General features: G+C 37.8%; 2 protein-coding genes across 7 annotated transcripts in view; both read right to left on the reverse strand.

The window, feature by feature from the left end:
• Nucleotides 1-3,847, reverse strand: part of immp2l (inner mitochondrial membrane peptidase subunit 2) — a 66,675-nt gene extending 62,828 nt beyond the window's left edge. The window contains exon 1 of one of the 4 annotated variants that reach the window (XM_056740535.1): nt 3,765-3,847. Coding sequence is in view for 1 of the 4 variants with exons in the window: in XM_056740534.1 (XP_056596512.1) it covers nt 3,142-3,204 (63 nt within the window). In the remaining 3 variants the exon portion in view is untranslated. Of the gene's footprint in view, nt 1-2,118; nt 2,152-3,141; nt 3,304-3,764 lie in introns of those variants that run through there. The other 3 variants (XM_056740536.1, XM_056740534.1, XM_056740537.1) reach the window with 3 other exon arrangements.
• Nucleotides 3,848-4,730: 883 nt separating this feature from the next.
• The window catches only part of dock4 (dedicator of cytokinesis 4), a 59,363-nt gene continuing 41,496 nt past the window's right edge, over nt 4,731-22,597 (reverse strand). For 2 of the 3 annotated variants that reach the window (XM_056739789.1, XM_056739791.1), the window contains 31 exons: nt 22,257-22,449; nt 22,001-22,125; nt 20,694-20,828; nt 19,969-20,067; nt 19,724-19,818; nt 19,566-19,641; nt 18,149-18,249; nt 17,951-18,009; nt 17,629-17,777; nt 16,230-16,315; nt 16,101-16,127; nt 15,490-15,585; nt 15,320-15,380; nt 15,144-15,237; nt 14,830-14,978; nt 14,365-14,451; nt 13,262-13,366; nt 12,718-12,859; nt 12,372-12,538; nt 12,210-12,296; nt 11,949-12,125; nt 10,694-10,777; nt 10,193-10,312; nt 9,993-10,120; nt 9,608-9,625; nt 9,333-9,453; nt 9,136-9,217; nt 8,870-8,979; nt 8,520-8,595; nt 8,347-8,408; nt 4,731-7,425 (listed from right to left, as the gene is read on the reverse strand). In XM_056739789.1, the coding sequence (XP_056595767.1) occupies nt 7,021-7,425; nt 8,347-8,408; nt 8,520-8,595; nt 8,870-8,979; nt 9,136-9,217; nt 9,333-9,453; nt 9,608-9,625; nt 9,993-10,120; nt 10,193-10,312; nt 10,694-10,777; nt 11,949-12,125; nt 12,210-12,296; nt 12,372-12,538; nt 12,718-12,859; nt 13,262-13,366; nt 14,365-14,451; nt 14,830-14,978; nt 15,144-15,237; nt 15,320-15,380; nt 15,490-15,585; nt 16,101-16,127; nt 16,230-16,315; nt 17,629-17,777; nt 17,951-18,009; nt 18,149-18,249; nt 19,566-19,641; nt 19,724-19,818; nt 19,969-20,067; nt 20,694-20,828; nt 22,001-22,125; nt 22,257-22,449 (3,516 nt within the window). In that variant the 3' untranslated portion in view covers nt 4,731-7,020. The remainder of the gene's footprint in view (nt 7,426-8,346; nt 8,409-8,519; nt 8,596-8,869; nt 8,980-9,135; nt 9,218-9,332; nt 9,454-9,607; nt 9,626-9,992; nt 10,121-10,192; nt 10,313-10,693; nt 10,778-11,948; nt 12,126-12,209; nt 12,297-12,371; nt 12,539-12,717; nt 12,860-13,261; nt 13,367-14,364; nt 14,452-14,829; nt 14,979-15,143; nt 15,238-15,319; nt 15,381-15,489; nt 15,586-16,100; nt 16,128-16,229; nt 16,316-17,628; nt 17,778-17,950; nt 18,010-18,148; nt 18,250-19,565; nt 19,642-19,723; nt 19,819-19,968; nt 20,068-20,693; nt 20,829-22,000; nt 22,126-22,256; nt 22,450-22,597) is intronic. The other variant, XM_056739790.1, reaches the window with a different exon arrangement.

The following is a 22,597-nucleotide window of genomic DNA, read 5'->3' on the forward strand; positions in this document are numbered from 1 at the left end:
CGACAACCATTTTTAAAATACTTCTATTTCTGTTTGTCTCGAAAATCCATGTACATGGAGAGGAATGGAACAGTGTAATGCCCAGGCTGAGATTCTATATATGGTTTGGCCATGGGGATCTCATGCAGGTAGGTGTGTGAAATCTGAGTTTATTCTTAGAAGTGGGCAGAAAAGTGAATGTAGGACTGGTGTGAAGTGATCAAAAGAAATGCTTTAGTTCATTTTTCATCAAAGGCTCCTTTCAAATTTTGTGTTCCTTTTTAGAGAAGTCGAGAGCGTTTGCCAGCACTTTACACACGCAGATAAAAAACACAGTGAAATAGGAACTAAAGTTGTCACAGTGGGTGTGCTACAGATGGATATCTTTACGGCCGAGCCCAATTAAAGATGTGTTTCTACACTTGAAGCAAAATACGTCTGTGACATTATGTGACCGTTCCACACAGCTGTGAAATGGTGCATGGTGGTCTTGTGCCAGCGGAACAGATTTATCACATGCTTCTGGTTTAAAACTTCAAAACCATTTATCGTGCAAGTAATGCTGTCAAATGTGCCACCTGCATAATGTAAAGCCGCAGCCTAAAACGTTTGTTTATGCATACCTGAGCGTAACCGTTTTAATTGCGCTAGTCATCAAATGTGTCCAAAAGTGCTTAGTGAACATGCAGCTTTAAGGGTAATTCAACACGGCAATGACAGGTTTCCTCTTTTGACAAGGCAATTTTTAGTTTCCTTGATGCATGGGCCCACGCTCTTCTGCATACAGCTATTTTAACAACTCATTTAAAAAAAACTGTTTACTGAATTAATGTGATTAAAATATTGCAATGTCTGCACTTGTAAGTGACGTCATCAAACCTAAAAGAATAAAGCCTGTTAGCTTTCCAAATTGAGACGGTTTCTAATGACCTCATGACCTTAATGTAGTTTACGAACACATGGGCAATTTCACGCAAAAGTCAACCTGACCTTGAAAAAATTAACCATAACCTTCCACATTTCTCATAAATGGGCGTATGAAAATTATAACAAAATAACTGTTTTATGTTCTACGAGTAGCCATTCTCCATTTGTTGGTTATTCCTACTTCTGGTTTGTGCATTCGCATTCACAAAAATCCTACAAAGTATGTTGTCTCTCTTCTTTTTTGGTCACATCCATAACTCTTGTTTATTTCCTGCTTTTTAAATAGAAAGCTTGTGAGTAGAGTGATATTTTTCCTAGACTCGATCAAAAGGTGTTTAGTCAATTGTAAACAGATGATTCAGTATATTGGTAATTATTACATTCTGAGTTTATATTCCATATTAAGCCAATATCAACACAAGAAGCAACTAAAACACGGCACATTTGTTAATCAAGTAACTTAGAAACTAAATTCAGCATCCAGCAAAACAGTTTACTCATACGTTAGCATCATTTGAAGTCTACTGTTGCTGAAGCTCTATTGATAGACAGAACTATGATGCATTCAGAAGGTATTCTATTTATGTGGGCAAGTGTAAATAAATGGGATGCGCATATCTAATCAGACAGCAATCCAATTCATTAAGACATATGAAGTGTAAATCAGCCCAATGATGTGGTCTAGATGTATTTGCACAAAATTAGGAACATTCATTTACGCGTGTTTGTGGTTATGGCTTAAGTACGTATACAGTGAGGGAAAATAAGTATTTAATCCCCTGCTGATTTTGTAAATTTGCCAGCTTACAAAGAAAATGAAGGGTCTATCATTTTTATGGTAGGTTTATTTGAACTGATAGAGACAGACTATTTTTATATATAATGGTTATAAATTGATTTGCATTTCAGTCAGTGAAAAAAGTATTTGATCCCCTACCAACTAGCAAGAATTCTTGCACCACAGATTGGTTATGTGCCTATACGGACCGCAAATTAGTTCTGTCACTTTAAGTATATAAAAGATGCCTGCCAACGGAATCTGTATCTTCCATTCAACCTCTCCACCACCATGGTCCAGACCGAATAGGTTTTAAAGGATGTCAGGGACAAGATTGTAGACCTGCACAAACCCTACTAGGCTACAGACAGAAGCTTGGTGAGAAGGAGAAAACTGTTGGTGCGATATTTGGAAAGAGAAGAAATACAAAATACCTATCAAATGCCCTTGTTCTGGAGCTCCCTGCAAGATTTTCCCAATGGAGTAAAGATGATCATGAGTAAGAATAAAGATCAGCCCAAAACTACACGGAAGAAGCCTGTTAATGATTTCAAGACAGTTGGGACCACAGTTAGCAAGCAAACCATTGGTAACACGCTACGGCACAATAGATTGAAATCCTAAAGCACCCGCAAGGTCCTCCTGCCCGAGAAGGCCGTCTACCTCGTCTGAAGTTTGACAATAAACATCAAAATGATTCCAAAGAGGCTTTGGCGAAAGTGCTGGCACTGCTGTGAGACCAATATTGACTCCTGTGTTTGTAGGGAGAGAATTGTTGACTATGACCCCAAGAACACCATCCCTTCAGAGAAGGACAGTGATGGACATTCTGCTTAAGGGCTTTTTATCCCTGCTAGACTTCACCGCATTGAGGGGCTGAGGGACGGGTCAGTGCACTGTAAAATCTTTGACAAGAATCTCCTCCCCTTAACTAGATCACTGAAGATGGGTCGTGCCTTTAACATGACAAAGACCCAAAACCTATTGCCAAGACCACCAATGGCTTAAGGAGAAGCATCCTATATGTCCCAGCCAGTCCTTAGACCCTAGTCCTATAGACAATCTGTTAAGGAGACTAAAACTCCAATTTAATGAGCGACAGCCAAGAAACCTTGAAGATTGACAGGAGTGGACTAAAATGTATCCTGACGCATGTGCAAACCTGGTGACCAACTATCATAAATGTTTTAACTCTGTACTTGCCAACAAGGGTTTCTCCGCCAAGAACAGAGTTAAGTTTTGCTAGGGGATCAAATACTTATTTCACTGATTGAAATGCAAATCTATTTATAACCATTATATCAAAATAAATCCCTGATTTCTTTATATTCTGTCTCTATCAGTATAAATAAACCCAACATAAAAACGACAGACCCTTCATTTCTATGTAAGCAGGCAGGGGATCAAATCCTTATTTCCCTCAATGTATAGGCTACCAAGCATTGTTAATAACTTACAGACAAACCGTGATTCATTTTCCTAAGGGTAGAGGTTTGTTCCCCATAAGGTTCTGTCAACATTTGTCAATCCCAAATGATTTAACTTTCTCCTCCAGTCGTGGTTTTGTTGTGTCGTTTTAGGGGTTAAACAGCATCATTGCGGTATAGACTGTGTCTATTCACTTTTATTGTAAGAGCAGCCTGAGAAAGAAACTGAAAGAACAAATACATACATACAATCAATGACTGTAAATGATGACTGGATGTAACGAATATTATCCATATTATGCGCTACGTCTGGGACACCTCACTGAAATAGTCTATTTAAAAACACAACTTCCGGGATACAAACAAATGTCCTCAACGATACGTCGGCGTCGTACTTTGTTGTTGTCATTCATTTCTGTGTGTTCACATCTTTACAGTTGTAATATACAGAAGCGCAGTTTAGCCTGTACAGCTACCATGCTGGATTGACAGGTCACGCCACTGCTACTAAATTCGCGGCAATTAGAGGACACGTGATACGTTTTATTTGGCATTGACACGGTTATAAGACATGTAGGAATATGACACATAAGTCCATTGATGTTTGTAAAGATTAAATGATGGAGTTTCCAGCAGTGTGTCTGTACACTCACCTAATGTCTTACGTTTTGTGCGTCGCTCCGTTCAGTCGTACGTGATGCCGCGATCGCTGTTTCCAGGGTCCTAATGCCCTCCAGTTAATGGCCTGACAAACTATTCTATGGTGGGATCGAGAGAGATGTCAAAGCGAAAGAAAATAATGTTTCATATTTTTTTCTTTGTTCAATTTAAATGATCGTGAAATAAATGTTTATTTTTATCTAGAATTGTTGTGGATAATTAAAATACACACAATCCTACAATCCATACCTACATAAAAGTAATTAATTACTAGATACTCATTACATATTCAATAGTGTAATTAGATTACTGTCCAAATTACTCTGTTCAAAAAGTATTTAGATACTCATTACTTATTACTTTATATATCCTACATCAACCTTGATTAGTTAAGTGATTCAAGGATAGACATGAAATGCTTATTTAATTGATTCAAATAAATAATATTATTAACTGACCAAAGTATTACAAATGTGAGAATTATACATTAAAAATCACAGATTTTAAAGTAAGACTTTGAATTTTGCAGTCAATTATGCTATTGCACGAGCATATATTTAACAAAGTATTTAGTTTAATTACATCAAAAGTAACTGTAATTAAATTACAGAAAACATATGAGTAATCCCTTACTTTACTTTTTCAAGGGAAAAGTAATTAAATTACAGTAACTAATTACTTAGTAACTAGTTACACCTGATTGCATTCACATGATTTCTTGCAAAATCATACATGACAGCTCAACGTATAAATCTATAAGCCTATCATTTTAACTTATAGCATATACTGTTTTGAACATTAATCTTTTATTTAATTAAAATGATCAGAAATCAGTTACTGCTTAAGTTAAAAAGTTGTGGATTACAGCTTTCATAAAATCTTCAGACTGTGTAAAAACAATGTTGAATGAAGACACCTATTCATAATCACCTGAAGACAAAACCATTATTTCGAACCACTGAAATTTTACATCAATGAACCTTTATTTGTTTAATGGTTAATATTCAACATTTACAAATAAAAACTTTAGTTGCAACATTCAAAGCTATGAACTGGTTACATTTTCATATAAACACCTTTTGTACAAAATCTGTTACACAGGTTATATGGAATAATTCCATCCCATCATGTGATATAAAGTACAACTTTACAGGTTCAAAAAATTGAACGGAAAGAGCATAATCCATAAAAACCAGAGTGATAGGAAGGAAAAGGAGAGATACAAGCGCAACTAGAGTTAAAGTCCTACGGCCAGGCGATCGGCAACCCATTGAAATTACAAAACACGATTGCCTAAAATGAGCAACTCTCATAAAATGGGAATATGGAGACAGAGCTGCAAAGCCATTCATGAAATAGGTTACAAACAAAAATCACATTGCTGATCTGTATGCATTCCAACATTCATTTGTTGTTTCTTGCTTCAAAATGTTTAGGTTGCCAAAAATACAGCAATTAGCAGAATTTTGTATTTATCTACAAAAATGAAACGCAATAAAATCATTCCTTATTTTTGCTAATGGTCAACAATTTGTATCGTGTGTAGACCATTTAGAAAGTCTATACAACAATCAAGAATGTAAACTGGCCTTACTTTACGAAGGCATTTTAATACTGGTGCTCATTTCAACAACTATTCATAAATATGAATTGTGTATCAAAGTATTTATTAAAGAGATGTGGGATTTTAAGATGGCAGTGAAAAAGCTGTTTGTCATTCTCCATCCAGATTGTTCCTTAAAACTTGTATTGTCTAAAAAGTGATTTGCTTTGAAATTAAATGTTTTGAATGAGACAATCAGTCCAAGTGATATTCATGTTTTAGTATGTTTCCATGGTAACAATTACAGTCCATATTAAATATGAAAATGATAAAAAAGGACAAGGGCTCATTTTGCTTTAACGTAAATGAGATGTGAGAAACTAAACCGCCAATCTTATTATGCAAGTAAAACCAAAATATAGATAAGAAAATATTACAAATAAAAATCATTCTGGCATGTTTCCATGGTAACAGTTACAGTACATATTAATTATGAAATATAATAAATAAACAAGGGCAAGGACTCTAAAAATTAGATTTGACAAATCGCAATTCTTGTTTTGGAAGAAAAATAAAATATATATATATATAATAAGCAAAACATTCCAAAAAAAAATAATTCTGTACAACTTTCCATTTGTTGCCTATAATCTGAAATCCAATAAGAACTTTGAATGTTCATATCCGACCTTAACCAATAAGTCAGTTTTCATATTCAAAGCAGAAAGAAAATCAGTTTTATCAATCTACCCGATATTGTTCAGAAGGGATCACCGTTGAGCGTTCTCATGTAGAGGAATCTGCAGAGGAACACTTATCTCACAACTATAGTTGATATTTTGTTAATATCACTCTCTGCAAACTACAAGGGTTATATTGCTTTGTACTGCTCATGCCCCATGCAGTGTAGATCTACGCCTCTGTGGACGGTTTAAGAAAAACATTGTCGAGCACTAGAGGTCGCGCTAACTTCGGTTAAGCTTTCCTAACTATTCTCACTGACAAAGAAGTTAATACTGTTTGCGTCTTTGGCACAATACTCGGAGACCACACAATTTCATCACATGGCACATTTAACGGTCAGGCAGTTTCGGTAGATACGAGGTTACATTCGAAAAAAACACTAAGTAATATGTAGCACCTTTTAGCCATTCCAGAAAGTACGAAGCGGTTCAAATGAGTCGCAGGTCTAGCTGCACGCCTCCGTTTGTGTAAGCAAAAAACAACTGTTGTAGTGTGAAAAGAAAGACTGTACAGTCATGGAATTTGTACTTCTATCAAAAATACCTTGCTAGCTATAGATTTCAGAGCATTGTGGATGGGATATGGACCTGCCAGATCTTCAGATTTTGCTGTAAATTACATGCCGTCTCGAAGCGTTCGTAATCTCCTCGTGGCTTTTCCGGTACTGACGTCGAGAATTTCCCTAAAGGCCAGTTTAGTCTTTAGTCTACTTTGCCATCAAGTCACCGAACCAACAAAATGAAGATGATCTCATAATATCAATAAACAAATATTTTGAAAAACATTCACGAATAGGCTAGTTTCGAATCAGATTATCGAATCAAAATTCTCAAAAAATCCATCCTCTTTGCATTCGAAAACATTGGCAACTATGCAACCTGGGCTACTGTAATTTTCCAGTAAGCCACTGCAAAAAAACCTGACGTAGTCCCGAGTTCAGACGGCCTGTTACCGATGACACGCTACAGCTGGGAAACCTTCCTGGGGACGGGTCGGTGGCGGGGTTCTGAATTGATCCGCTGCGTGCGGTTCAGCTGGGGTTTGGCGGTCAGACTGGGGTTATCCGTACTGGGCGGCACAGACAAGCTGTGGGGAAGCGGGGTCGCTCGGCGGGGATTATTCCGCTCGTAGACGCTGTAGGGCGGAGGGGTTTTGCTACCCCGCCGAATGGGCGCATCTGCAGGCACGGAGGGGGGGAGAGGAGGGTCGGACAGCGGGAGGTCGATCCCGCAGGTCTCGGAGACGCTGCAGCGGCTGAGGGAGGAGATGCCACTGCTGTAGCTGCCAGAGCGGGCGGGGGAGTGAGATGCCAGGATACCCAATGGCAGGCCGTCGGTGGGGGAGGGTGTGAGGGGCGGGACCATTGACTGTGGAGCAGATCAAGGACAAATTACATCATGAAAAACGGATGTTCATTGTAAGCGAGGTAGGTCTTTGATATTTTTGAGTCATTTTCGTTTATAAATGATTAACAAATAATATTTTATATTTATGGTTTAATTGGTTTACACAGAGGAGACTGGTTGTCACAATTTTTAGAGTTGAAAATATTTAATTTATTCTTTAATAAATATAGGCACATGCCTTAAAGCTTTGGTAACAAACACAAATTCAACTTTTGTGACAACATGCCTCAAAAAACATTATAAAGGTCAGTGACAACTAGACCCTGTTTCCCCTTAAAAAGAAATATAAACAAAGAAATATAAATATAAACAAAGAAATATAAATATAAAGAAATAAATGCCACTGGAACCAGACCCTGTTTCCCCTTAAATAAAATATAAACAAATAAATATAAACAAATAAATGCCACTGCAACCAGATCCTGTTTCCTCTTAAATTAAGTATAAACAAATAAATATGAACAAAGAAATAAATGCCACTTCAACCAGACTCTGTTTCCCCTTAAATAAAATATAAACAAATAAATATAAATTAATTAATGTAGCTGCAACCAGACCCTGTTTCCCTAAAATAAAATATAAACAAATAAATATAAATTAATTAATGCCGTTGCAACCAGACCCTGTTTTCCCTTAAATAAAATATAAACAAATAAATATAAATATAAACAAATAAATGCCACTGCAACAAGACCCCGTTTTCCCTCAAATACAAATATATAAAATAAATATATAAACAAATAAAAATGTAAGACAATAATTTCTAAATATTTATTTCAGCATTATATAAAATAATTTACTATACATTATTACCAATGGTACTATTTTAAAAGAATGAGATATCAACAACACTTAACAGTGATTTGAGTATAAACTACTCGCCTTCTGTGGAGACCTGGCTGTTGGCATTGGAGACAAGGATCTTACATTCTTGCAAAGGGATCCTATTCAGCACACACACACACAGACACACACACAGAAACAGGAAGAAGGGCATGTCATTGAGCTGTACAAAACCGATTTTGCCGTATCTCGTAGCAGATGACTGCCAATACCTGTCTCAGGTGTGGGAAGATTGGGTTCACAGCGTGGTAATGATGTATCCACCGGTATTTGGAAGGGAATCATTCTCTGCAAGAGATACAAATCTCTGTGAATCCGCTACACCTCTCTGTGGAACTTTTCTTTTAGTGAAAATCTCATGTTGTTCCAAACCTGTATGACTTTTTTTCTTCTGCAGAACACAAAAGAAGATATTTGGAAGGATGTTGGTGACCAAACAACATTGGCCCCATTGACTTCCAATGTATGGACACGAAACCACTCAGACATTTCTCAAAATCGTTTGTGTTCTGCCGAAGAAAGAGTCGGATACGGGTTTGGAACAATATGAGGGTGAACTGACCTGTGTGGGATCCAGCGGGCTCGGGAACATGCCACTGCAGAGTCTGTCCCGTGGAGAGAGACAGGCGTTATCTCTGGAGTGCTTGTGCTTGTCAGACGGCAGTGGTGAAGCTAATGAAGAGGAACACGGATACGTAGCGTAAGAGTTGGAGAGATATGAAATAACAGGGGGAATGAGGCGGCACGCTAAAATGACTGTAAGCAGGAAGCTGTAAGCACCGTATGCTTTGAGCGGCGGATTGCTTATAGTCTATTGACATTACTCACCTCTGTTGCTCGAGGGTGCTGAGCTGTTCACATTGTGTGAACCAGAATGATTGGAGCTGAGACTTGAGGTAGACGGACTGGGCTGCAAAATAAACCCCAAATATTTGATATGTTGTGTTCTTAAGGGGTAATCAAAAATGATAGTATATAAATGCTAAGAATTCATAGTGGTCATGCCAACTAGAGCTGTATGTCACCTGCATGTTGAAGACCTCATCCGAGCTTTCTGATTGGCCGGTGATGTTGCTCACTTCATTGGAGGCCTGTGATGACAGCGAGGATGAGGAGTATCTGTTGACAGCTGGATAGCTCAGAGGACTGAGAGGGGAGTGAGAGACAGAAGTGAGAGACTCTGGATAAATTCAGCAAGCGTGTGGGTGTATTCTGACCTGCCAATCTGTCCGACTTCATCATCTACATTCTAAAAGGAACAGTTGACCCAAAAATGAAAATCCTGTCTTCATTTACTCACCCTCGAGTCGTTCCAAATCTGTGTAAAATGATAAAGATGTAAAGATCTTTGGAAGAATGCTCGTAACCGAACAGTTCTTGGCCACCATTGACTACCATAGTAGAAACATCAATTTCTTTGTTCTTTTGAACACAAAAGAAGATATTTTGAAGAATGTTGGAAAGCAAACAGTTCTGGGGCACTATTGACTATCATTGTAATTTTTCTACTATGGTAGTCAATGGTGGCCAAGAACTGTTTGGTTACAAGCATTCTTCCAAATATCTTTAAATCTTTAACATTTTAAACAGATTTGGTATAACGTGGGTGAGTAAATGAAGACCGAATTTTTATTTTTGGGTGAACTAACCCTTTAAAAAAATGTTTTAACTAAGGTTACACAAACCTGCGTCTTGTCACGATTCTTCCTCCCTCTGGGCTGATGGCATTGGGCACAGGGGTCCTACAGGTGCGCGGGCTGCCGTTGGCAAAATGCAATGGACTGACTCGCACATAAGGGGGAAACTCCTGCGGCTAAAAACACAACATTTAAAGTTTTAGTACCAGGTTTATTCCAGAAGTTTAAAGAGCCCTTCAGACACGTACTTGAATTCCCAGACTGGAGCGCATGACGTGAAATTGGTCCACAAGCTTTTTATGCAACGGCTTCATGTCTTGCGGGACAAACTTCTCATGAACCGCCAATCCAAATTCAAGAATATGGGCCTGTGTATAAACAGAGTCAATGATCATTCATACAAACATTTTTTGTTCGTTTATGAAAACAAACAACATTGAAATGTATATATTGCTGGTGAAATATGCATGGCCGATTGGTTTTGTGTCACCGTGAGGGTGTTTAATTTTGCAAGAACAGCCTGACAACGTTATTCTGCTCATTACAATTAATTTCAAATAAAAATGTAATAAGTGGACCTGAAATATTGATTTGACTTGAAATGACTGTTATTGAGAGAGTCGATATAAAAAATATGTGGCAGTGGAATGCTTGATCAACCAATCAGAAACAAGCATTCAAGAGTGTGGTGTAAAAAAATCAATACGAGCAGATAAACAAGCAGTTTTACTTTGTATTGTGGTTTATACCTGTTCAAACATCAGTTCTCTAAGACGAGTAATTTTGTCTCCATCCTCTGGATGATTTGAGACGTAATCTTTTGCAAAGAATGCCTTCAAGAGAGCATGCACAAGAGAAATGTCAATCATTTGCACTTTCGCTATCAACAACATTATTTTTAAGGAATTATAAATACAAACTATTAAAAGTAAAAACAATAGAAATCATTCTAAATATCCCATACGGTTTATACTCAGAAATATGTTTCAAACTAACATGCACTCCTATATACAGTTTTCACAACATCACCAAAACGTCACCACAATTCTCATTGATCCACATCAATATTCATGTGTGACATTTTGATCCAGCTTTTACAGCTCGGTGACCATAACAGCAGCTCTGTGCTCTGTAGTAAACACATCATTTTTGCAGTGAGGTGCATGCTGGGGTGGAGGAGGACCCCTGGAGTAAGCTCTTCACTTTTTATAGCCTTACGCTCACAAAAGGCCAATGCTCAACATGATGTTGCTTGGCAACAGTCCGTGATAGATACAGCTAACGGTCCTGTGAACTGTGAGGACATGGGGTAGGAATTAAACATCCACCGGATGTTCTTTTCAGGCTTTAGCTGAAAGCAACAGTCAGAATCCTTTGACGGCTTTCATCTTGCTAAGATGGGAAAGGTTAGATCGGGATCATTAAATAATTGCAGTTGAATCCGGATCAGGATCATACTCTGTCGATTTATGTTGTCACGACAACAGCAAACTCCCTTGCGTGTGTAAAACATAGCTGGCTTTGATGAATCTGAATAAACAATATATTCAGGGATTTACTATAGTTAACGATTGCTTTACAGTGCCAGTGAAATTTAAAATGACAATGCCTATTTGTTCATGAAATATTTATTAAAAAGTTGATCAATGTGGGTCAGTCTTTTTTTCGTGTGCCCTGATAATCTTCAGTTAAAATCTGAAAATGCACGTCTGTCCTGTAGTGAATATCCATTTTAGATGACTTGACAGTTTGGGCGGAGCATCCGTTAACTCCTCCTCTTCTGTCAGTCCACTGCAAGTTCCAATTATACAATCAAATCGCAGAGAAAGACGATAGCCACGCCCACTATTTATCTCATTCGAAATTTCACTTCACTCGGAAATGCTTCAAAATATGGAAGTAAAACGATCGCAACTTCCTGTGACTTTAAGTCTTGTCTAAAAAAAAATCTGGAAACTGGACTGCAACCAGGCTTCACACCCAGCTCTCAATCTAGTCCCGTACCTCCTGGTATCGAGCCAGTCCTCCGTTGACGGCGGCGTCGATGACTCCGTTCAGGCACATGGTCAGAGGGTTTATGTTCAGCATCTGTCTCATCTGACACTGAGCGATCAGCGTTCTCAACTGCAGCGTCTTATTTTCAATCACCTCGCTGGCGTTCTCCAAGGGACTCATCTCCACCTACATCAAAAAAGCACCGTGGTCACGATTTGTAATTGATCGAAGGTTACCATTTAAAAAAGAAACATTGAGAATATGACTCACCAGTTCCCTTTTCTCAACCTCAAACCAGCGAGAGATGCCAGGAAGACTCTGAGCGAGGGTCAATGTCGTCCTTTCAACCCACAGGCTCTATAACACAAAACAGATTTTTCACAAAATGTCATCAGCTTGAAGACAGATAGACAGACAGATAGTCCAGTTTACCTTAAACTCATTCTCTTTGTCTTTAGTGCCCTTGTGAAAAGGTCTGTCGTAACGGAACCTCCAAATATGGTTGACTTTGTAAAAGCTCTTGATGTTGTTGGGCACTCCATCTCTCTGAAGGACGTCCTGGTTTTCAGGGACAGGACTAACAGCATAGATCTGGAGATCTGAATCGTCATCAGTTAAGGAAGCACAGTTCACACAGACAAATGTGCTGACGTTGACTTTAATGTATAATTGCATTATGATCAGGAACCCTCAATTACAAATGGGTTGTAAATGAGAATGTGTTAAAAATTTTATTAAAGAGCGAACAACCAAAACACATGAAAACATTTGAGGATACACTGAGCATCAGCCTGGTGGATGGTCTGGTCGGGCATGTTGGCGTGCTGCATGGCGATGGCGTGAGGAAACTCGCTGAGCATCCTCTGCTGAAATGCCTCCAGACGCTCGTAATCGTTCCCTCGACAAACAAACTCTTTATTCTGTGCAAAAGCAACAAACACAGGGAGAAATAATGAGGACGGACGAAGGCAGACTAAAACACATAGTGTCTCATTGCATTGAATGACAACATAATAATGTTTCCACTTCCTTCCAAATTTCTCAAAAATACTTTTCCTTCTCTATATTCATTGCAAACATCTAGTGTAGGAAGGAAAACGTGCCATTTGTAACAAAAAAAAAACAGCTCAAAAAAAGAAAGATTTACATATTTAAGAGGGATCACAGTGAGTTTTGGAAGGAAGGTGACCCCCTCTAGAGGTCATTATGTGGAATTACATCACTAGGTTTCTTGATAATAACACAATCTCTGCTATAGCCATATAAAAACTATTTAAATATCAAGATTTGTTTCAGAAAATGAGAAGCTCGAAAAGTCTTACCCTTAAAAAGAAGGGGAACTTTTTGCCGTAAAACCCCACTCTGAAGAACTCGGGCTCCAGACGCTGCTGGTTCATTATTTTGTCGTAAAAAGAGGCCTCCATCATCTATCAAACACGTAAATAAAACAGACCATTGAGCAAGATGTAACGCAAACAACCGTTAATATGATAAATTACTGCCACAATCTGTGAAGCAATCGACTGTGTAACAGACTCGGGCTAAACAAAAACAATTTGGAAAGTTAAACGGTTAAAGGCAAACGCCTCATTAGGATGACAATTGGCCACAGACATATAGAAAATAACAACTTCATCTAGTTCATTTAAACAGTCCATTATCAGCCATTCCAAACAATGAATAAAGTGAGGAAAAATCTTTATTTAAAGGTGAAAGGTGTGATTTCTGTGCTAGTGGGAGAAAATTGCAGTTTGTTTGGCACTGAGGTTATTATAGTTTACTAAAACTAAAAAAAAACTATTAACTGAAATGAGATGTCGGCATGAATATTATTAAAAAAACTTAAACGAAACAAAAATTCTACATATTTCATTAGCAATAAACTGAAATAAGTGAAATAAGAGAATGTATTAAATTGTTAACAGAAAATTAATCGCACAAAAAAGAAATAAAAAGAAATTCAAGTAATATAAATATATAACATAAATTCAAAAAATAATAGTAATAGAAAATAATGCTAAAATTATTCATACAATTACAAAAGCACAAAGCAAAATGGAAAAAAATAAACAAAAATTTACTTAAAAAAACTGAAGATACAAAAATAAAAACTTAATTATAAAACTCTGTTGAAAAACTATGAACTCTGTTAACTGAAATCAGATATCGGCAGATGTCGGCTTTAAATATTATTTGAAAAACTTAAGCTAAACATAGAAAGAAATAAAAATATTTCCTTAGCAATAAACTCTAATAAGGCTTTAAAAATATTTATTTGAAAACAAAAAATACTCAAATAAAACCCCCCAAATATTACAAAAAACTCAGAACATACAATGTAAATGTTTGAACTGCAAACTACAAATGTAACAAACGACAAATGTGTTTGAACAGCATGTGCCCAGGATGAACAGGAAGTACTCACCCTCATTTTGCTGAGATTCCTGTAGTCGTAATAAGTCTCGTACTGATTGGCCAGTTCGCGACACAGTATGATGCAGTTTTCCCAGCACTGTAAAACACAAAAATAAACCCTCATAGTTCAAAATCAAAATTTTAAAGCACCCTACTCTTACAAAAACTGATGAATAATGCAACTATTAGTTTCAACCACAAGATGGCAGCACATGGAAGAGTTCAAGGTTTGTCTGGTTAGCCTGACCCCTGCTGGTAGATGTCTAAAATGCACAAAATGCATTTTTCCATTGGTGGCCGTTCAGAAGGTCTTGTATTATGTATATTTGTATAATTTTTGTGGTTGAACATGCTGGGGTCACATGACAGGTCAGGATAACCGCTAGTGTAGGACATTATTATAATAAAACATTGCATTATGAAACCTTAAGGGCGGAGGTCAAAGTGAGAGATGAGTACAGGACAGAGGACTCACTTTCCCTCTGTCAAAGTTGTGTATGATGGTGAGATGGAGGCATTCCTTCCTCTGCCACTCGCTCTGCATGGGGTACGTGAGGAACTCTCTGAGCGGCCTTTCAGTCCATTCTAAGAGCTCATCGTACAACAACAGGGTGTATGAGGCTTCTGTAAACACACACACATACACAGTAAAATTAATATTTTATGGTTCGGGACAATAACAAACACTACATTGCTATAAATACAAAAAGTACCATCGTGTTATCGTGTTTTTAGACACTATTATGATAAGAATACCATAGTTAGTAAGAGTACAAAAATGTTAGTCACCAGTGTAATTCTGTCCCTTCAGATGCAGCTCATAGAGCTTGTGAATATACCGGATGTACATTTCCTCCTTGTTCAGCTCAGTTTTGTAGAAGTTCTGATGGATGAGACAGAGAAACTGTATATTTTTATCAAGTCTCCTTAATACCAACAAACATCCAGATACACCCAGAACTAACCAGGAGGTTAACTGTACATCCGATGGTTTTCCCATCGACCTCTCCGATCTTCATACAGTCCCTGTAAAGAGATGTCAGACGGGCACTGTGAGGACCATCTCTGTTGTCATGCACAACATGAGTGTGTTTGTACTGTCTGCAGTGAGGATGCTGATGCGTGTCTGTATCACCTGTAATCCAGTAATCTCTCCATAAGGCGCGTGACGGTGGCGATGTTAGAAATGCCGCTCTCTCTCCAGGTCTCCCGCTCGATCTTTTTCAGGAGACTGCGGCACAACATATGTAGTCAATAAACTAGATTCATGGTTTCGAAAGCCATGAAAATAGAGGATTCTAAATGGGCTGGCTAAAATGTGCTGTTGCATGATCCCTGCATCTAAAAATCGCCTACTTTCGTACTATATAGTAAGCGAAAACAAGTAAGATTCATGAATAGTATGTCATAAACCTCACTATGCAAACAGTAGGCGAGAAACACCCGGATGGTCTACCAGTGTGGATCGGATGGACACTTCTCTATTCCATGATGCCATGGGAGCTGAGCAACGGTCACATTTCAAAAGCAAATGAAATACAAAAATTGCGGAAACTTTATTCATTTTTAATGCGAGTGCCAATAAATTAATTTCTAGTTCCTAAATGATGTTTTTATCAGCGCCTACGAACAGGTTGTATTTGATAGGTCATAGGTCAAAGAGCATACGGGGTCACCTGACCCTAAAACATGGCTGATGCAGTATGTCCGAAACAGTACGTACTGTCAAATGCATGTTAGCCTTACCTTGGATATGGACCAAACAATGGAATTCTAAAGGGGAAAAGAAAAAATAATACATTTAATTACCTCTGATTTACTGTATATAGAATCACTGTAAATGTTCTACTGAATGAATCCCCCCAAAAATCTCACATGTTGTTAAATAGCTCTCTGTACGTTTCATCTCCTTTGCCCTCGGACATGAGACCATCCAGTTTGTCTATTAGTTTGGCCTCCACCTAGAAGCAAAACATACATCAGTGATACACAGTAGAGGATTAAAAAAGCTAAACATTTTAGATGGACTGAGTTATGCTATAAATTTAATCAAACAGGCTAAGACTAGTAATGTTTTCTATGACTTCCATTATTTTATCCTGCTTTTTTATATACAGTATTTTGATTTATTACACGTGCATATAAATGCTTGATTCTGATTGGCCAGTCGCGACATTTCAAGTTGCTACCACTCAAGACTAATAACACCCTGTGACGCCTGACGCTGCAAATCATTTTGAGATGAGCAGTTTAATATATCACAAAAATGTATTATAAATATGTGACCCTGGACAACAAAACCAGTCTTATGGGTCAATTGAGATTTTTACATAATCTGAAAGATGAATAAATAAGCATATTGATGTATGAGTTGTTAGATTAGGAGAATATCTGGCTGAGATACAACTGTTTAAAGCTCTGGAACCTGAGAGTGCAAAAAAATCCAAATATTGAGAAAATTGCATTAAAAGTTGTAAATCATGGGCACTGTGGCAGGTCATCCACTCACAAAAATAAAGTTTTTATATATTCAAGGTAGGAAATGTACAAAATATCTCCACAGAACATGATCTTTACTTAATATACTAATAATTTTGGGCATAAAGGAAAAATCTATCATTTTGACCCATACAATGTATTTTTGTCTTTTACTAAAATGTTCCCGTGCTACTTAAGACTGGTTTTGTGATCCAGGGTCACATATGTCTTAAAATACCATATATGATACAAATGATTAAACCAATTTCCCTATTCATGACGTTTGAACGTCGTTTCTTACTTTAAAACCGAAACTAACCGTGTTTTTATCGCAGATTAAAAAAATGAGCTAATCAAATATTTCAAATTCACATATTTTCTGTCCAGTTTTTGGCAAGTAGCCGTGTAACAAACGGGATAATGTACACCCAGCCCCATTCATTGTGATACAAGACCTGATCACACTGTCGGGGCTTATTTCTGTGATGACAACCGGCTGCCTGTATGTTATCCCTCATAAATATTAGTAGTGAATCAAAGTGTAAAAACGTGGCACCAAATCAAATTCCAAAAGGTTTCATACGCCTTCCTGTACGCTATACAGCAAGTTTGGGGTCAACTGTGCAAATCTGATCTGCACAAAGTCTAACACCGTAAATGATCTGACAATTCATGACGTCTTGATCTCTTTAAACAAGCTGAATTTCTTTTTTCCGGTGGTTAACCACCATGATCAAGAGGGAAGCTTGCGTGTAATTTGCTGCGGAGGAGCTCTGGCACACCCGGATTTTAGCACCTGTTTGAAGTTGCCGCTCCGTTGCTGTTCGCAGTCCATCATATCGTGGAATATGGGAATGAGAACATTCCGCAAGTCCATCTGTGGCACCAGAGTCACCTCCATGAATGGACCAATCAGGGTGGAAATAAGATTCAGCTTATAGTCACCTGGTTGGATACATTGACATAGATAAGCAGGAAGGACAGAAATGACATTGGAACAGGAGAAAAGCATCTGAATAAACACAAACGTAAAGTGGAAAGAAAAGCCTCTCTTATGAAAGCACATTATAGATGACTCACTCAAAAAGCCAAATTCAGATACATGTGGGTGAACGTACCCAAATGCTGCCACATGCTGAAAATTTCACAGCCGATCATCACCCTCATGTCGCCGTACCTTTAGAAACAGAAATAGAACAATGCAATGCGACCTGCTGTCTAGACATAAGAGTGGCGTTATAAAGAACGTATTATTTAACATCGTAAAATTCTTCTAAACCTAAATGTTTTGCAAGCGGAATGTGAAGATGGCTTACTTCTCCAAGACTTTTTTCCTTTTGGATGGTGGAAACATTTCCAGTTGCAGACAAGGCTGGTTGATGAATATAATACAGAGATAAAAATAGGACTCCCACACCTGCAGATAAGACGACGGTTAATTAAAACATTGACGATCATTATTCGCACTTCAGGCAGGCAGGTACCATGTCTCCGGGTTAATGGGAGTGGGGGGGTGGAAAGGAAGGGGGTAATATTTATGCAAATTAGAATACTATATTTGATTTAAATCTGGATTACAGAACCGTTAAACTGCTTCCATAAACGAGAAGTTATGAAGTACTGCAGGTTGACCTTGAACAGACATGGAAATAGACGTTATGTAGTTAGTATTAATCATTATTAATATTATTTTTTATTATTGTGTGTGATAGTTTTGTTCCGACTCCTCTTCTGCTTTTATCCATTTAATATTGTAAAAGCTCAATAAACAGAGTAAAAAGGTTTCTGACATCCTAAAGTTTGGCCTTGTGGGAACTGTACAACTATTCCATCTTCCTGAAAATATATAACAATACAATGTGCAAATAATGTGTACTGTATTTTATAATTTTCCTGTTTTTATATCATTTATTTTCTTTATTTAATACATTTTGTTATGTCTTTAGTGCTACATTGTGTGTAGCTGCTTTGCAACAATACAAACTTGTAAAAAGCATTAAATTAATACATTTGCGTGCAATTATTTTTGAGCCAATTAAATTAGTTACAAATTCATCACAGCATTTAAATATTACAGAGCAATTCAATGCAAATGTCAACTATACAATTTTTATCCAATTTTTATTATCCATACTATAGGTCAGATGTGGTGGTTTAAATATCCACACATTTTTTGTCTTTTTAAAGCACAGTTTTCCATAGTCAGGAAGTGAATTGTCACATCCAAAACGGTACATATTCCCTCAGAAATGTGCACATGACAATTAAAATAAAATAACTATTTAATGTTTTAGAAGATCCATCCATTCTCCATTTGTTGGGTATTATTGCTTCTGGCTTGAATATTTTATTTCACAGAAATCCTACAAAGTATGTCGTCTCTCAAAAACGTGTGTTTGTTTTCTTTCACATCCATAACGCATACAATTTTCTCTCTTTAAAAATGGAAATCTGAAAGTCACAAATTTAGCGAAACACAAACAGACGGATTGGGTCATTCTCTGAAAATTTCTATTCACACTTAAACAGGCATCTGCATTTATTTGCATATGTAGCAATCATTAGAGAATTTCATACAATATATGCAAATGTATTCCTAAAAATACATTAATAATCTAAAGCAGGCTACTTGATACTTTATATACAACCTATCTGCATGTAATAACAGAGAGCGCAAAAACATTTAAATAGGTTTCTTTGTTTTTATAGTAATACACTGAGGCGTTTGCTTACCTTAAAGTCAAATTTCTCATTCAGGAAGTTGTTGCGGAGCGTATCCGAAAGATACAGGATAGTGGTGATGATCACACTAAACCAAACCAAAACAATGAGATGCATTTCTACGGCTGAACCATTTCATTTTCACATTAAAGTTGGACTTTCACACTCACTTATTAGCGACGAGTCTCATGACAGTCCAGTCTTTGGGGAACATATCCGGTCGGATTAGTATTCTGAAGATGGTGAATAACTGTAGGAGGAAACTCTGGAAAAGCAGCAGCAGAGACCGTACGATCAAACAACATCAAACCTCCGAAATCAAAACAGAATTAGCAAGCTAAATAGTTTTTATAATTGCATGTTTGAACATCGTCGTTGTTTAAACAACGCTGAGAGGTTTATAAACCCATTTTACCGTCAGTTCATCTTTAGTAGGAAATCTGCTGAGTAGCTGTTGATATTCTTTATCTTTCAGCTGTCTTAGCAGAGCGAGCACACACGCCACAAATTCACCCTGAAACACAGACACACACATGCCTTCTGTTATTTAATAAACTGAAATACTTCCCCAAGAGCAGTGTTTCCCAAATGAGGGTACGCGTACCCCCCGGGGTTCTGCAGGGGGTGCGTGAGAGAAATTGAAATTTAGGAATACAAAATGAAAATCAATAAGTCAATAAATTATGATAATAGTAATTTTATATGAAATTAGGACTACACAAATATGCATAAAAAATTATTAAAACATTTAATACGCATTCAATTTATAAAAGTAATGTTTAGAGACCCGAACCCGGAATCAGGAGCCGTGTATGGGCGCGAAATAATGTACGTTTTTTTATGATCAAAATTAACTTTTTCTGAACTGAGAAACACTGATTATGCCTAATACTTAAGAGATTTAGTTGCGTAAAGCTACATACAGAAATGTTCATATGCAATAAACCTGCTTGGGGGCATCAGATATAATAACTGTCTGACTCTCATTTCACTGAATTTGAATGCAAAATGTTGCATCTGGTCTAGTCAAGGGGTACTTGGCTTGATAAAATCATAAAAAGGGGTACTTAAGCAAAAAAAGTTTGAGAACCACTGCCCCAGAGTAAACAGAGAAGATTATAAGCACAGAACAGGACTGACGGTGACATCCTGGTACTGCAGACGCAGGGCGGAGGCGGCGGGCTGAGGGCGATTGGTCACTTCCAGTATTGTTCTGAGTAACACTCCAGAAAGACTCTCCATGATCAGATTGACCTCGTCGGATGCTCCACACTCCTGCCGACAGGGAGAAAGAGAGCGAGCTATAGCGTCATCATGTTTAAACATCTTTTTAATCCTATTGTATAAACTGACATCGTGTGATCTGCATTAACATAATGTGTCTTTTGTTTATGCTATGCTTTATACTATGTTTTATTTGAGCTTTTCCTAATTTTAGAAGTGTCTACACCAGACATGACGCAATGTGCTACCTTTAAAAAAGATAATTTCTACTATGAAGTAGAATACTTTATAGCCTATCACTGTCTAAGCTGCTGTGGACAGAAACTTTAAGAAAAAGAGAATGGGGAAAAATATCTTTACTGTGTTGCATGGTATAGACTCGGTGTTAGGGTTTATATCTTTATAACTTTTAACTATTATTTTTACTTTTCAGTGACAAATCCATTCAGATTTAATCATTTCCACGAAGGTTCAATAAAACTTTGAGTTGGAATGTTTTCTATTCTTTAACAAAATAACACGTTTTCCTAAATATCGTGATCAATCATCAATCACGATCAATCTTTTTACCATTTTAAATAATTAAAGTCATTCTAAAGCCTGGTTTTACAAGCCATTCTGTGCGTTCACACCGCCAGCGGTTCGCAAGGTGTCGCTAGTTTCTTGCTACGACGTTGTTAGAAGGCGTTCCTAGCTTTGGTTGCTCTAGTAACATTAATAAAAAATCTCCACAAGAGATGGATGACGTGAGCTCTGCTGCTTTACTCCTATTTGTAGTCGCTCCCGAAAGTCGCTCATCGTTTGCATAGCGTTGAGCAAATCCCAACTTTGTTGTGTTGCTAGACACGCCCACTTCCTGCCACCAATGGTCACTCTCCATTGAAATGAGTGACATCGCCTCGCTTTGTCGCTGGCGATGTGAATGCACGGTTAGAGCTAGTCACGCACTAAACGAATGAGTTGTCTTACACAAAATGATCTTGCCCTCACATATTTGAAAATACTGAATACCAGTGCTTGTGTCTCAAGATGCACACCAGTAATGAATAGTGCTAAACATTGAGTAGACCAGAAACAAATACTTTGAAAATGAATAAAGCAGATTACTGTGAAATTGTGCAGAAAAGAGGAATATTGCAGCGTACATTATAAATACGTCAGAAAACAATAATGTGAGAGACAGAGGACAACAGATGATGTCTCAGTGTCAGTGTGAGACTGACCGTGGTGGGTATGTTGAGTGTCAGCATGCTGCCGAGGATATTGGCACACAGCACCAGCTCTTTCTGTTCCTGCAGGTGTGTGTGTAGCAGTCGCAACACCACCGGCAACAGCACGCACCTCGACTCTGACAACACATACAAACACATGTTTAAAGCAACCACAAAAAAATGACATTTAAAGTATTAAACATCAAAACTATTAAAAATGCTGTCGAGGCACTTGCATGAGAGCATTTACGTGCAAATAAAATGCTACCTGGGTTGGTGTAAAGCGGACTCTCTACGGTCTTGGCCATGCACTGCAGTTTGACGGCCTGTAGGGGGCAGTCTGTGTGCGTGAGGGTGGGCAGGCTGCTCAGCGTGTCGCGAGCCAGATTGGCCACCTCTCTTATGCTGAAGATCTTTAGCAGCTCGCAGCACACAGTCGGGAACGATCTCAGGAACACAGCCTGAAAAATGTGCATAAACACGTCACGCTTTCAAACCTTTAAAGAAGTCCTATTACACGTGTAGCATTCTGCTGTTTGTATGATGCGTCCTTCAGACACTCGCGCATTGATCACATTTAGCCTGAATACTTTCCGCAGGCACGGCAGG

The sequence above is a fragment of the Triplophysa dalaica genome, chromosome 24, assembly GCF_015846415.1.
Source record: "Triplophysa dalaica isolate WHDGS20190420 chromosome 24, ASM1584641v1, whole genome shotgun sequence".
Taxonomy (NCBI): domain Eukaryota; kingdom Metazoa; phylum Chordata; class Actinopteri; order Cypriniformes; family Nemacheilidae; genus Triplophysa; species Triplophysa dalaica.